The 15,072-nt window shown below is 39.8% G+C and overlaps 1 protein-coding gene across 2 annotated transcripts in view; it reads left to right on the top strand.

Annotated features, from left to right (window-relative positions):
* Window positions 1–15,072, top strand: part of ctnna2 (catenin (cadherin-associated protein), alpha 2) — a 330,513-nt gene that overhangs the window by 26,035 nt on the left and 289,406 nt on the right. For both annotated transcript variants that reach the window (XM_004549527.4, XM_076884890.1), the window contains exon 2: window positions 5,266–5,372. In XM_004549527.4, the coding sequence (XP_004549584.1) occupies window positions 5,271–5,372 (102 nt within the window). In that variant the 5' untranslated portion in view covers window positions 5,266–5,270. The remainder of the gene's footprint in view (window positions 1–5,265; window positions 5,373–15,072) is intronic.

Below are 15,072 nucleotides of genomic sequence, written 5' to 3'. Positions count from 1 at the left end.
AATGATTAACTCCACAGACAAAAAAATGTTAGATGGCTAACTCAAAGGACAATCAGTGTGGACTGAATTTATTTTTATTGCAGATTAACGTGCAGATTATTTTCATGATCAGAATGTTTGCTGTTTGCTCTATAAACTATCAGAATATGGTTAAAAAAACTGACTACCAGAAAATATTCAAAATCAAGAAATTGGAGTTAAGAGATTATCACAGTAGCTTCTGATTGATTCAGCAACCAATTCATCATTGTAGCTTTGGATCAAAACCCTTCCTCATGTTTATAGGCAGGTAATTTCTTGCTTTTAATGTGGTTTTTCCAGTCAGTCGAAGACACTTGAGATGCTTTTGAGTAAAACATACTAATTAGACAAAATCCACAAGAAAGAAAATCTGTGCCTTCACAGAGGACACTCTCCCTGGGGTGTTGTGGTACCCTGGAGTTTATTTAAAGTACAAAGCTATAATTGTAGCAAATGTAGTGCCACAATGACAAGTAGATAAACTATTGTCCCACTTCTGTAGCTATCTCTGGTAAATCTAGAAGCTGTTTGTGATGATACTCTTTTTGTGTCATGTTATCTCTTCTATTTTGAATGTGTGCACCTTTTCACAGTGTTGTTAGTTGAGAGCATGATGCCAAATCATGAAAACTGTGAAACAGAATGCAAGTCACTTAACAAACTAACACTTTATACTTGTTTCTTTAATCTCGGGACAGCACTGTTGAGATAAAAATGTGCAGTGAAATGAGAGTGGCTGCATAATATGCACTTGTGGTTCATTTTTATCAATATTTTTCAATGACCTCACATAATAGGCCCCAGTCTGGGGCATGGCAATTTATTCCATTGTCCATTACGTATTGTTTTTGCCTGTTTGGTTTGCCAAAGCGGTGGGTAGTTATAAATAAGGCTATATCCAAATATTCCTCTGTTCAGCTATTTGTTAGTTAAGTGGGTATTCTTTTTTGGGACTGGGATCACCAGTCCCAAAAGAGTTGATCTCATTGTTTTTTAAACAACACCTTTTCATACACTTTTAGTGGGCTAACTAAACACATTTCAAAAGTATGTGGGGACATTATCATGGTGCTGTCCAATAGTGTCGCACTCTCAAGCCTAGAAATACTACTCTCTCGTTCTCTCTGCTGTATACATTGTGAAAGGAAGCAGCTAGGCTTCAGAGTGACAGCAGACATGCATGGTGAGAGGAAAAATTAAGGAAAACTAAGAGCTCCAGGGTTCTTTCTAACTTTATCCCTAATTGACCATTTTATGTATAAATATATCTGAAATCACAGCAAATTAGAGCTAACCTCATCTCACTCGCCTGGTGAAACTTATATTATTTGCTGTTGATAACTACCGATGCTTTAAACCCGCCCAAAATTGTATTTGAAATGGCCCTAATGAGATGCACCAATTGCCAGCTATTCAGTTTGTTAACTCATGCTGGTGACGTGTGTGTTATAACATTGCATGCAAATTGCACACTTCTCCTAACACCTGCTGTACATGCATAGAGGTTAAATGACCAAATCTTATCAGTAACCCAGGTTGTCAATTAAGGTTCTTTTGGATTAATGTCATATAACCTTTAAAATACATTACTGTGTCACTACTCCTCCAGAACTCTGACCACATTGACCCTGAAACTAATGACCAATTGATTAACATTAGCTACCTCTGTTTGCTAATTAGCACTCACCCTTGCTGTGACAGTGACGAATTTTGTGCCCTTCACCTGCTTAAAGGGAGCGTTATTGACCTATCCAGATTGAAAATCCTTACAACTGCCTGTACCTTTGTACGTTTTCACTGTGGAAGGATCCTCCGTAAGATATATGTAAACACAGACAAAGTCAAGCTCTGGCAGGGACTTCACTGTTTTCAGTGATTGAAATAATGGAGTTGGTAATTTGTTTTCTTCATTTGTGGTTTAAATGGTAGAAAATTAATGAGCTGGTGCTGCGGTACTATGAAGTGTCCAATGTTGACCAGTTCGTTCCGTCGTGTGGCTCTCAATACCGGCCACCTCATTGAAAACTATGAATATGTGACTCCATTCAGTTAGATGGCAGTACTGTATTACTGATAAACATGAGAGTCTGATTTTTTTTCTTCAGAAATGCGTCCCCACATATCATTCTGTTTCATCATATTTGTTGTTACACTGTGCAGCTGAATGTGGTGAATAATGATGTTATAGATGACATCTCTTTGACAGATGGCAGTCGCTCAGCTGTTTATATTCTGGCTCTGTGAAAGATGTAATCTTGTCGAAACATCCTGACTGAATTTCTACTTTCTTTCCTGCTTCTGCTTTGCATCATCGGAAACCCTGCTTTGGACTATTTTTGAAACATTTTGATTTATTATTAACATAGGTGCATTACAGATACGTGGTAGATGAGAGTGAACTTAATATTAATAAAAAACAACCCATAAACCATCTGAACATTCACCTTCACTGGCTATATTATAGTAATGTTATTCACTTGCACACGTTGATTGTGATTTATTGTTCATTTGTGGTGTTGCAGTGATGAGTAGTGTGTAGTCATTACTGTGGAAAGCATGCTTTCTTTACTTTTCTCCATAGCTTATACTAATTCAGTGTAAAAACAGGAAGGGCTATCATTATCGGCATGACTTAATTATTGCACTGCAATTTATTATGGTTCTGACTAACCAATTAATTTTCTTTCAAATGCTGCTTGCTGTTCAGACTCTGTTTTCATGGGGTTACCCTAGTAACCAAATGTTTGGTGTTTAAAATGTCATTAAAATGTCAGAGGAAGATGAAAAATGTTCATAACCAACATTAAACGAATCCTAGGCGACATATGAAATGTCATGTTTGGTATGAAGAGCAGTCCACAACTAAAAGATGTTTAGTTTATGATTACAAGGCTTGGTAGTATTTCTATAAATACAAATAACCTAGACAATATGTTGAATATCAAAGTAGCTGGCAGATCGACTACTCGGCCGATTCAGTCAAAATAGTTATTATAAACTTTATAAAGGCTATTTATTTTCAGCACTTTTACTTTAATGCAGTCACCACTGATTTTGACATTTTCCCTTCAGTTGTAACTACCATCTGTGACTTAAAACCAATAGCTCAATAGACACAGTCCCCTTCTTTTATGGCTTGGTTAGATAAGGTATCACAAATAATTTGCATCTTGGTGTTTGAGAAGTTACACTGACATACACCAGTGAACTGTTTATTACATTACAATAGGGCACTGGTATTTTTCACAGTGCTGCTGTTTTCCAGTCTATGGCGTGTTCTTCTGCCTCAAGCATTCCCATCACTTCTGCTTATTCTTATTGTACATACAAAGCTCTGCCAGGAACATTTTAATATCATAAAAACTGTCTAACTAGTTTTGACAAGAGCAGCTGTCATTTGCATTATCTTGACTCTAAGTAGCAATCCATTACTATTATTAAGTGTTTTAAAATACTGTAGAAATGATGATGTTGTTCTAAATAGCAGACCGTATAGTTTCTTCCTTTACAAAGTCAACATAATGATGTTAAGAGTGAATTTACCAGAAAATGGCAAAAAACCCTTACTCATATTTCAACTAAGTACAGCGGATTAAACCTACTAGTAACACATGTTACGTCATCTAGTAAAATCAGCTATTACAATGAAAGCAAGCTTGCACTCATTTAAATACTGAATTATGGATCTTAAAAATATCTGCCTCATGTTCACTGCAGCAGTAGTTGCACAAATGTCTGTCTTTCAAGGAAGTAAGTGAGAATTCTGCCATATTACAGCCAGCCCCCTACTCTTACCTGCTAATACAAGTTTGTTACATTTTGAAAATGTCAGAGCAGAGAAAGTACATTCATCATTCCCTTAGGTTTTGTCAAAGTGCTGTGCATGATAGATTGATGAGCTGACGCACAAGGTCTGATTCATTGTCCCTCACATTTCCTTGCAGGCGACAAAAATGTAATGACATGAGCATAAGTACAGGCCTGCAAACTTTTTAAAAATAAAGGTCCACCATTATCAGTAGTGCCAGGTTGCTACATTTCCTTCTGTCCATCTATCTTAACCTGCTGTGTGTAGTGTTGGGAGCCTGTGGCCCAGATCTGTCATTCCTATTCACATTATTTATTCCCCTCTGCCTCATTGACATTGGCAGTAGACTTGGCCAGTCCCAGTTGGCCCATTCTGAAATTGCTTACCGTAGAAACATCCCCACAGTACCAACAGACTGCTACCCCCCATACCAGCTGTTCAGTAGTCACATTCACCTAATGTAACCTACTGAGTCCCCCCCAAAAGAACCCTCCAAAAAACAAAAACCAACCTACCCTCAAAAAAATAGTTCTAGTTTAGTACAGATTGTCTGAAGAACTGCCCAGTTGAGACTCATATTGCAGAGCTTAATGTGACTTCTGGTTTTGCCCTTTTCTGCAGAGGAAGCTCTTGAGGAGGTGGTCGGATTAACTGAAGGAGCTGAACTTGGGGCTTAGTTTGTTTCCAAGTTTTATCAAGCTTTCATCCCATTTCCCACTCCTTCTTCACTGTTTCTCTTCATTTGCATTCTCTCATTGTACAGTTGCACAATAATGCAGTGTTTGTACCTGAATACTTTGACGTAATCAAAATGCTGCTCAGATTCTTCTAAAGGAGTGTGGACAAATGTAGGCCAGAACTCTACAGAATGACAAATACCTTTAAAGTGATACACAATAGAGTTCTCTCTGAATTTATTACAGCTATACTCAGTAGATTACAGATTAGCAGACATATATTGTACTGGTGGTGTTAATTATTAAAGTTAATTACACTGTCTTAAGGTTAGAGAAATGACCACTCTTTCATTGATGGTTTGATGGGATTGTTGACTGAGCTTTTTTTATGTGCAGAGCCAGCATTTGCTGCTTTCAGACTCCACTGAAACTTTGCCTTCCATTGAAACGAGCCACAACACAATGCTGCTGTAGAAAGGCTACCCCCCCATCAAAAGCCTGACCCACTCTGAAACCTATTGTGTTTGTGCACTTATCATCTGGCTGGCTTTACATACATACCTGCACGTTTTTAATTCTGCCCCCCTGTACCATTATCAGCAAAACATTGCTTTTTGAACACATTATATATGTAAATACCCCAGAATACCTTCAATAGCACATGGGGAAATTTACTTTGTGCAAATTGTAAGATTTTTTTTTCATGTCCAATACATTTTATGTTATGTTTCTAACTTTTAATTATTTTGTTTTTAACAGAGACCATGACGACCGCCACCTCCCCTATCCTATTGAAATGGGACCCAAAGAGTCTTGAAATTCGCACCTTGACTGTGGAGCGGCTTCTGGAGCCCCTGGTGACACAGGTAGATAAATCTATGACATAAACATAACAAACGGTTTTAAGTTACCAGCCATAGCCAGAGCAAAGTCATAACTTTTGGTAATCCACTCATTTGTTTGCAGTAAATAATGTTTGGAGAATTTCTGAAGTCTAATGGTGTCAATATTAATGAACAAGTAAACAAGCTATAATTGTTACAGTTCAGTATCAGAGCAGCAATTACTTTCTGGTTGCACCTTGGCTGGATCACTTGTTACAAGGTTGTTAAACTGTATTGGTTTACAGCCAGGGACTTTGGCTCATCGCAAATGACTTTGCCTTTTAAGCTGAACAGATGGCTGAAGCAGACTTTGATCACGTTGGCTTATTGTGACAGAGTTTCTGACTAGAATTGAATATTGTTTCTATTTAGTAGATTCACTTTCAGGTTCTTGTTTTGTCTATTATAGTATTATATTATATTATATTATATACAGAGATCCCTCGCTATAACGCGGTTCACCTTTCGCGGCCTCGCTGTTTCACTGATATTTTTTTATTGTATTTTATTTTTTTAACAGCGCATTGTGTTCTGCGTCTTGACTGGCTGTAGACCATTGTCAGTCAATCTCGTGCTGTGTCTCCTTTACAGTAAAGAATGCGTTCAGCTTGTCAAATTTACATAAATCTTCGATTGCTAGCAGTGTGACTCTGAAGTGCTGTACTGTATGTTTGTAAGTTTTCTTCTCAACAAACACAACTGTGTCGATAAAATGCGGTAGCGGAAGGTAGAAATTACCGTATTTTTCAGAGCATATGGCACAACTGATTATAAGGCGCATTAAGCAAAACAAAACAGTCAGATAAGTCAAACTTTACTCAACTCATTCTTCTTGCTTGCTACTACCATTGATTCATTAATGTTGAATTCTCTCGCAGCTGCTCTATTCCCATGTTCTGGGCCCTGAATATGAACCCCTCAAAACAGGGTTTGATCTTTGGTTTCATTCTATAATACTGGACTTATTTTTCTACGAAGGTTTGAACTTTGAGAGTGTTTAAACAAGAGAGAAAAGTGTGAAAATGTTCCCCAAAAACTTCCGCAATAAACGAGGGACCACTGTATAGTAATGAGTTCATCACTGTCGAGTCTGTTAAAGGTAAAATGATTCAAAAGTGTGTCACCTTTCAATAACTGTAGTATTTCCAACAGTTTTCTCTGTTGAAGAAGCAAAAGAAAGACTTTGTAGAAACTATACTGAAATGATAAAAAAACAAAATATACAGTGGGGCAAAAAAGTATTTAGTCAGCCACCGATTGTGCAAGTTCCCCCACCTAAAATGATGACAGAGGTCAGTAATTTGCACCAGAGGTACACTTCAACTGTGAAAGACAGAATGTGAAAAAAAAAATCCATGAATCCACATGGTAGGATTTGTAAAGAATTTATTCGTAAATCAGGGTGGAAAATAAGTATTTGGTCAATAACAAAAATACAACTCAATACTTTGTAACATAACCTTTGTTGGCAATAACAGAGGTCAAACGTTTACTATAGGTCTTTACCAGGTTTGCACACACAGTAGCTGGTATTTTGGCCCATTCCTCCATGCAGATCTTCTCGAGAGCAGTGATGTTTTGGGGCTGTCGCCGAGCAACACGGACTTTCAACTCCCGCCACAGATTTTCTATGGGGTTGAGGTCTGGAGACTGGCTAGGCCACTCCAGGACTTTCAAATGCTTCTTACGGAGCCACTCCTTTGTTGCCCGGGCGGTGTGTTTTGGATCATTGTCATGTTGGAAGACCCAGCCTCGTTTCATCTTCAAAGTTCTCACTGATGGAAGGAGGTTTTGGCTCAAACTCTCACGATACATGGCCCCATTCATTCTGTCCTTAACACGGATCAGTCGTCCTGTCCCCTTGGCAGAAAAACAGCCCCATAGCATGATGTTTTCACCCCCATGCTTCACAGTAGGTATGGTGTTCTTGGGATGCAACTCAGTATTCTTCTTCCTCCAAACACGACGAGTTGAGTTTATACCAAAAAGTTCTACTTTGGTTTCATCTGACCACATGACATTCTCCCAATCCTCTGCTGTATCATCCATGTGCTCTCTGGCAAACTTCAGACGGGCCTGGACATGCACTGGCTTCAGCAGCGGAACACGTCTGGCACTGCGGGATTTGATTCCCTGCCGTTGTAGTGTGTTACTGATGGTGACCTTTGTTACTTTGGTCCCAGCTCTCTGCAGGTCATTCACCAGGTCCCCCCGTGTGGTTCTGGGATCTTTGCTCACCGTTCTCATGATCATTTTGATCCCACAGGATGAGATCTTGCGTGGAGCGCCAGATCGAGGGAGATTATCAGTGGTCTTGTATGGCCTGGCCTGTATTTATATAGCGCTTTACTAGTCCCTAAGGACCCCAAAGCGCTTTACATATCCAGTCATCCACCCATTCACGCACACATTCACACACTGGTGATGGCAAGCTACATTGTAGCCACAGCCACCCTGGGGCGCACTGACAGAGGCGAGGCTGCTGGACACTGGCGCCACCGGGCCCTCTGACCACCACCAGTAGGCAACGGGTGAAGTGTCTTGCCCAAGGACACAACGACCGAGACTGTCCAAGCCGGGGCTCGAACCGGCAACCTTCCGATTGCAAGGCGAACTCCCAACTCTTGAGCCACGATCGCCCAATTGTATGTCTTCCATTTTCTGATGATTGCTCCCACAGTTGATTTTTTCACACCAAGCTGCTTGCCTATTGTAGATTCACTCTTCCCAGTCTGGTGCAGGTCTACAATACTTTTCCTGGTGTCCTTCGAAAGCTCTTTGGTCTTGGCCATGGCGGCGTTTGGAGTCTGACTGTTTGAGGCTGTGGACAGGTGTCTTTTATACAGATGATGAGTTCAAACAGGTGCCATTCATACAGGTAACGAGTGGGGGACAGAAAAGCTTCTTACAGAAGACGTTACAGGTCTGTGAGAGCCAGAGATTTTCCTTGTTTGAGGTGACCAAATACTTATTTTCCACCCCAATTTACGAATAAATTCTTTACAAATCCTACCATGTGAATTCATGGATTTTTTTTCACATTCTGTCTCTCACAGTTGAAGTGTACCTCTGGTGCAAATTACTGACCTCTGTCATCATTTTAAGTGGGGGAACTTGCACAATCGGTGGCTGACTAAATACTTTTTTGCCCCACTGTAAACCATGTGCAACCACTGATACATAAGCAATAAATAATTATGAAAGCAATGAATATGAGAAACTCCACATGGAAAATATTTACCTGTACGAAATTGGAAAGGTTAGTGACCAGGGGAACATTAGTCAAAACATAGTTGTAGCTATGTTTAGCAGGTAAACAACAAGTCACAGTGCCACTAATTCTAACGTTCAGTTTAAGGAAGAGGAGCCAAATGTAAACCAAAGAGCAGACAAGTTGGTTTAAAGAAAGAAAAGGAAAAAAAAAAGATAGTATTTAAGTATTTGCCATAACTTGTTGAGCTAGTGTTCTGGCTGAAGAAAAGGGACTGTAACCATAGATCAGAAAGTTAAATCAGAAAATGAATACCACACACAATAGTGTGGAACAGGAACATGTACACAGACAGGTAACAAAAGAAAAGGAAAGAAAACAGTGGAATAGTGAGAAAAGATAAACAAGGTAATGATGCAAGGGGAACACATTTTGCACCCCCCCCCCCCCCACACACACACACACAAACAAACAAACAAACAAACAGACAGACAGACAGACAGACAGACAGACAGACAAACAAAAAAACCTTAGTTTCCTCTGCTAAAGAACAAGAAAATGAGTTGTATATTGGAATTATTTTCTATGGTCAGGTGACATGAAGATAAATCTCTCTGTATAAGATTTGATCCAGCACACTTACTGTGAACCTGGCCAGAACTGCCACATTGTTGCATAGTTCTGACAGTGAAGCATTGAGGTGAGAATGCAGCAGTACAAGGCTGCGTGAATGCCAAAAGCTTTTGTGGAGATAGCACTTTGAATTCCTATGGCTATACCGAAAATATGGGTAACAATGTCAGAAGCTCAACAGAACAGGAATATTTCAGCATAACAATCCCAAAACACTGTCAAAAGACTCACTACAGAAGAGGAAAAAAAAACAAGTAAAAACCATGACCTCGCTATGTGTGTTGCCTGGAATAGAAGAACTTTTGGGTGTTTTAAAGAGGTAGAGCATCATAACCCCTCCAGCTACAAGCTGCTGAAGAAATCACATCTTTTTTTTCCAGAAAATGTATGCAACACTACAATCCTTCATGCTGAGGAGGATTCACTCCTCCTTAGTACAGAGGGTTTTATCAGAGACGTTTTGTCTGACTTCTAGCATGTGTTAAATATGGTTTAAAGGCTCAAACCTTGAACAATAAGCAAAACAAAATGTGTATGTGTTACAGTGATTAATGCTTTTTAAAGAATTGGTTCAAGCACATGAATCAGAATCAGAATCAGAATCAGAATACTTTATTGATCCCTGGGGGAAATTATTTTTTGTTACAGTGCTCCATTTTAAACCAACATTAAGACAAGACAGACAATACACTAACTAAGAATAGTACAATATATACATATATATACATACATACATACATACATAAGTCACTCATAAATAAATAGTTGGAAAAGAAACATGTGTAGTTGTAGCAGTAAACAGTGTGTTAAGTGGATGCGTTGTACAGGGAGATGGCCACAGGCAGGAATGATTTCCTGTGTCGTTCAGTGGTGCTTTTCGGTAATCTCAGTCTCTCACTGAACGTGCTCCTGTGACTGACCAGCATGTCATGGAGTGGGTGGGAGCTGTTATCCAACATTGTCTTTATCTTGGACAGCATCCGCCTCTCCGACACCACCTTGAGGGAGTCCAGCTCCATCCCCACAACATTGCTGGCCTTACGGATTAGTTTATTAAGTCTGTTGGCATCTGCGACCCTCAGCCTGCTCCCCCAGCATGCAACAGCATAGAGGATCGCACTGGCCACAACAGACTCATAGAAAATCCTCAGCATTTTCTGGCAGATGTTGAAGGACCTCAGTCGCCTCAAAAAATAGAGACGACTCTGGCCCTTCCTGTAAAGTGCTGTGGTGTTTTTAGCCCAGTCCAGTTTATTGTCAATGTGTACTCCAAGGTATTTATAGTCCTCCACAATGTCAACACTGACCCCCTGAATTGAAACAGGGGTCAAGTGTTTCCTGGTCTTCCTGAAGTCCACGATCAGTTCCTTGGTCTTTGCCACGTTGAGCTGCAGATGATTCTGCTCACACCACGTGACAAAGGAGTCGACCACAGCCCGGTACTCTGTCTCATCATCCCTGCTGATGCATCCAACCACCGCAGAGTCATCAGAAAACTTCTGAAGATGGCAGGTCTCTGTGCAGTGGCTGAAGTCTGTGGTGTAGAGGGTGAAGAGGAAGGGGGAGAGGACAGTCCCCTGTGGTGCCCCTGTGTTGCTGATTACCTTGTCAGACACACACTGTGGGAGACGTACATATTGTGGTCTTCCTGTCAGGTAATCAACAATCCAGGACACCAGAGAAGCATCCACCTGCATCGCTGCTAACTTATCACCCAGGAGGGTCGGCCTGATGGTGTTGAAAGCACTGGAAAAGTCAAAAAACATGACCCTCACAGTGCTCGCCGGCTGGTCCAGATGGGTGTAGACACGATTGAGCAGGTAGATGATGGCGTCCTCAGTTCCGAGACGAGGCTGATAAGCGAACTGAAGGGGATCCAGGTGTGGTCTTACTATGGGTCGCAGCTGGTCCAGGATGAGCCTTTCCAGGGTCTTCATGATGTGGGAGGTCAATGCCACGGGCCTGTAATCCTGGGGGCCACTGGGACGTGGCGTCTTTGGTACAGGGACGAGGCATGATGTCTTCCACATCACCGGGACCCTCTGCAGACTCAGACTCAGCATAAACAGTTTATGAAAGACTCCACACAGCTGGGGGGCACAGGTCTTGAGGACAAGGGGACTCACTCCGTCTGGTCCAGCAGACTTGCCTGAGTGAAGTCTCCTCATTTGCATCTCAACCTGGTATTGAGTGAAGGTGATGGGTGGGGGAGGGGTGTCAGGAATCTCACAGGAGGCAACAGCGCCATGTGAAGAGAGAGGCTGGCACAGAGGCTGGCACAGAATATGGCATGAACTGCTGTTTCATCCTTGGTGATTGTACTTGTGTGATCACCAATTGTAAAATACAAAATAGTAACACGTTCAACTCCAAATTTTAATCACTTGAACATTTCAAATAGATTACTGACTAATAAGAGTTTGTTAGAGACACACCAATTGCAATTTACTTGTCCAATTCCAATTTAAATTTAAGAACTATACCTGGAAGTATAAACAGAAACACTTTTCTTGAAGACAAATTATTATTTTCATAATAAAAGTAATTCATTATAGTCATTATAGCAATAAAGTGCTTTATAGCTTAAAGTGAAAATAAAGTGGTCTATTATTATTGGTACAAATATTTAACTGTAAATGAGTACAAATGTTGTACTTATTTAAATCTTTTTAAACAAAAGCGAATTTATATAACAATGCAAATGTGAGGTTTCTGCATCATTATTCAGTATGTTTATAAAGTTACCAAATAAGATGACATCAATCCTTTTCACTTTTTCACTTATCTCCATAATTTTCCTCACAACTGCTTTTATCTTTTGCTCATACCGAGGCTGCTGGCTTGCAACTGGCTCTGATGAGCTTTAGCTTTAGCCACTTTGCCTTTGTTAGCTTTATTAAAATATCCATGTTTAAGTCATTGAAGGTTATTTAAGTTTCTCATTAGGTTCCTTTGCACACATTGAAAAGTTCCATGCTAACAACATGTTAGCATATGGCTGTGAGTGTGCACAGATCTATTTGCATTGCTGTTTTGCTCATGCATGAAGCAGACTGGCTCATCATCAGACATGTTGGAGGCTGACCATCCGGTCACAGGTCCAGGCCTTATCATCTGATTTTGGTTCCTGGCCATTTAGTGCATCTCTAGAATTTGTATTATTTATTTCCACTCTGAGTGGTTATCAGTGCAATCAGCCCACTTGTGATTTAGGGAAGGTAATGGCTCATAGCCAAAACACATTTGTCTTGCCCAACAATAAATATTATAATTACAAATTCATTATCATCAAATGTTCCAGCAGCCTTGACCAAAGATCCAAGCTTCTTTGCTTGGCTGCACTGTAGGGCTGCACGATTTTGCATAAAATGAGAATCACAATTTTTTTTGCTTAGAATTGAGATCACGATTCTCTCACGATTTTCTTTTCCAATATAAATATTTATTGCACTTATTAACTGCACATCAACTTCGTAACAGTTGAGACTGAACACAAAAACAATAAATGTCTCACATTTTGTCGTTGCCGCAAAATGTTGTACTGTTTGTAATTCTGTCTCCACCGTTGCTCGACACTGCGTGTATAGAGCAGATAGTGCAACATTTTTAAAATAGTTGCGGGACAACACTGTGTAGCGTTTGTCTAGGGTGTTGATCATTTTCCAAAATCCCTCGTTTTCAACAGTGTTGATGGGAGCCATATCTTTGGTCATGTGATAAGTGATAGCCTCTGTAATTTCTTTGTGCCTGCGGGAGTTCGATGGGTATGGGGAAGCGCTGTATAAGGTTCCCGTTAATGATGTTTGGGTGGTTGACCGGGATGGATTTTCTCCTGTCACTCTTGGCCTTTATCATCTCTCACGTGCTTTTTTCCCTGCCAGCTGACTTCTGTATCACGTGGTATAAAGCTCCGCCCTTGTCATTTATTGAGCAGGAAGAGTGAGCGCTTGTTTTCATGCAGCTTATGTCCCGGATCAAAATGCGGTACAATCGTCATCTTTTTTTTTTTTTTTTTTTTTTTGTTGGTTTTTTTTAAGTTGTTGTCATTTCGAAATGAGATCGCACATAAGTATGAATTGAGATCGCGATTTTCTGACGATTAATTGTCCAGCCCTACTGCACTGTGCTTTGTACTTTTAACCAAGCCCCTTTCCTCTAATGAATGGTCTCTGCAATGTTATGATAGCTTAGATCTTTTCTTTGAATCTCATTCCTTTCGTCAGCTTTTGCTGGGGCTGTATTTCATTTGCTCCTCCTGCGAACCACTATGTTGTTGTTTTTTTTGTGTGTTTCGTGTCAACATTTGTTAAGACTACTACTTTCTCTTTCTCAAATTCTATTTGGTTGTTGTGTAAGATTTCTTTGTTTGTTGGTGAAGGATATTATATTTTGCAGGCAGAACTATACAATGCATTTTCACATGTTTCAGTGAGTTTTTTCAGAAATCAACAATGAATTTTCAAGAGGCTTATTCACAGAAATCCTAAAATTACAAATCCTAAAAATACAGAATCCCACTGAGTCTGTTCCAGCAGGCATACTTTCTTTCCCCCAAGATGGCCTAATAAAGTTGCCTTATTGCAGGGCCGACCCACTGGCAGTTGTGGATATTGGATCTGTGAAGGTTAAAATTTCCTCACAGGCTGGGGCTCAGTTTGTTTACTGTTTGGTTCTCCAGAGAATGTTTCAAGTATTGATTTTATACTTTTGCCAGCTTTATCTGTTACAACCGCACTACATAGCCCTTTCTTCTCCTATGTCCAACCTTTACTGTTTGCTATTGTAAGCAAAAGATTACTATATTGTCTAGGTTTATCTGAACTTTGAGCTTTTCTGTCAAACCATTTTAAAATCCTTCTGTCTGACTTAAAAGTGGGACCAGGTCTCGAAGGATGCCTTCCTCTTCCTCTTATGAGGCTTTACACTAAAATCACATAACGTTTTATTTACTGTTTTCCAACTATTTGTTCCCTCTTTTAGTGGCCAGGGGAAAAACAGAAATCTTCATAAAAATAAGTGAACAGTTGAAAGTTTTCATTACATCAGCTTTGAAAATCTCTGCATGATACATATGAAAAGTGATGAAAGAAAGAGTCTATTTGAAATAAGACAGATCATTGGTATTAAAGTACAGACGGTGTTTCAACAATGTTCTGCTGAAATCAAACAAACATAGGATTTTTTTTTTAATTTGGTCCGATGACTCGAGGTGAAGCTTGTTGTCTTGTTTGCTGTTAGGGCCTGACCAGTATAGGATTTTTAAGACTGTTACGGATATTTGGTGATTTAGATATGTGTCATCTGTTTGCACATATGAAACATAAACATAACAGTTGTTATACGTAGTTATTTATGATTCCTTATTAAGATAATATGACAGTGTAATTTGTTACACCCCGGCCTAGGCAACCGGCGTGCAACGCAGGAAAATAAAAATAAGGAAAAAACACACGACAAAAAACCCCACTAAAGCTCTCCACCAAATTCCCAAAACGGAAGTGTCTCAAAACGAAAGTATTGACAAAACCCATTTACAGCTATTTACAACAAACTATTTATTTACAACACGGGGGGAGATCGCGACCATGACATACTGAAACACAAGGCTTAAATACATAGAAGGAGCAATCAGGGAATGGACCACAGGAGGGAAACACAGCTGGGGCAAATTAGACCTGACGAGACAAGGAAACGTAAACTGAACACACTAAGATAACACAGACTTTCAAAGTAAAGCAGGAAATACATGACAGTCACGCAAAAAACCAAAAAACTGACAACACCGAAACGTAACAAATTTGAATATTGTTTTATTATTGCAAGAACTTGGATGGATTA

Source organism: Maylandia zebra, linkage group LG6 (assembly GCF_041146795.1).
Source record: "Maylandia zebra isolate NMK-2024a linkage group LG6, Mzebra_GT3a, whole genome shotgun sequence".
Taxonomy (NCBI): Eukaryota; Metazoa; Chordata; class Actinopteri; order Cichliformes; family Cichlidae; genus Maylandia; species Maylandia zebra.
The sequence above is the reverse complement of the archived record's forward strand: the minus strand, read 5'-3'. Positions and strand labels throughout refer to the sequence as shown.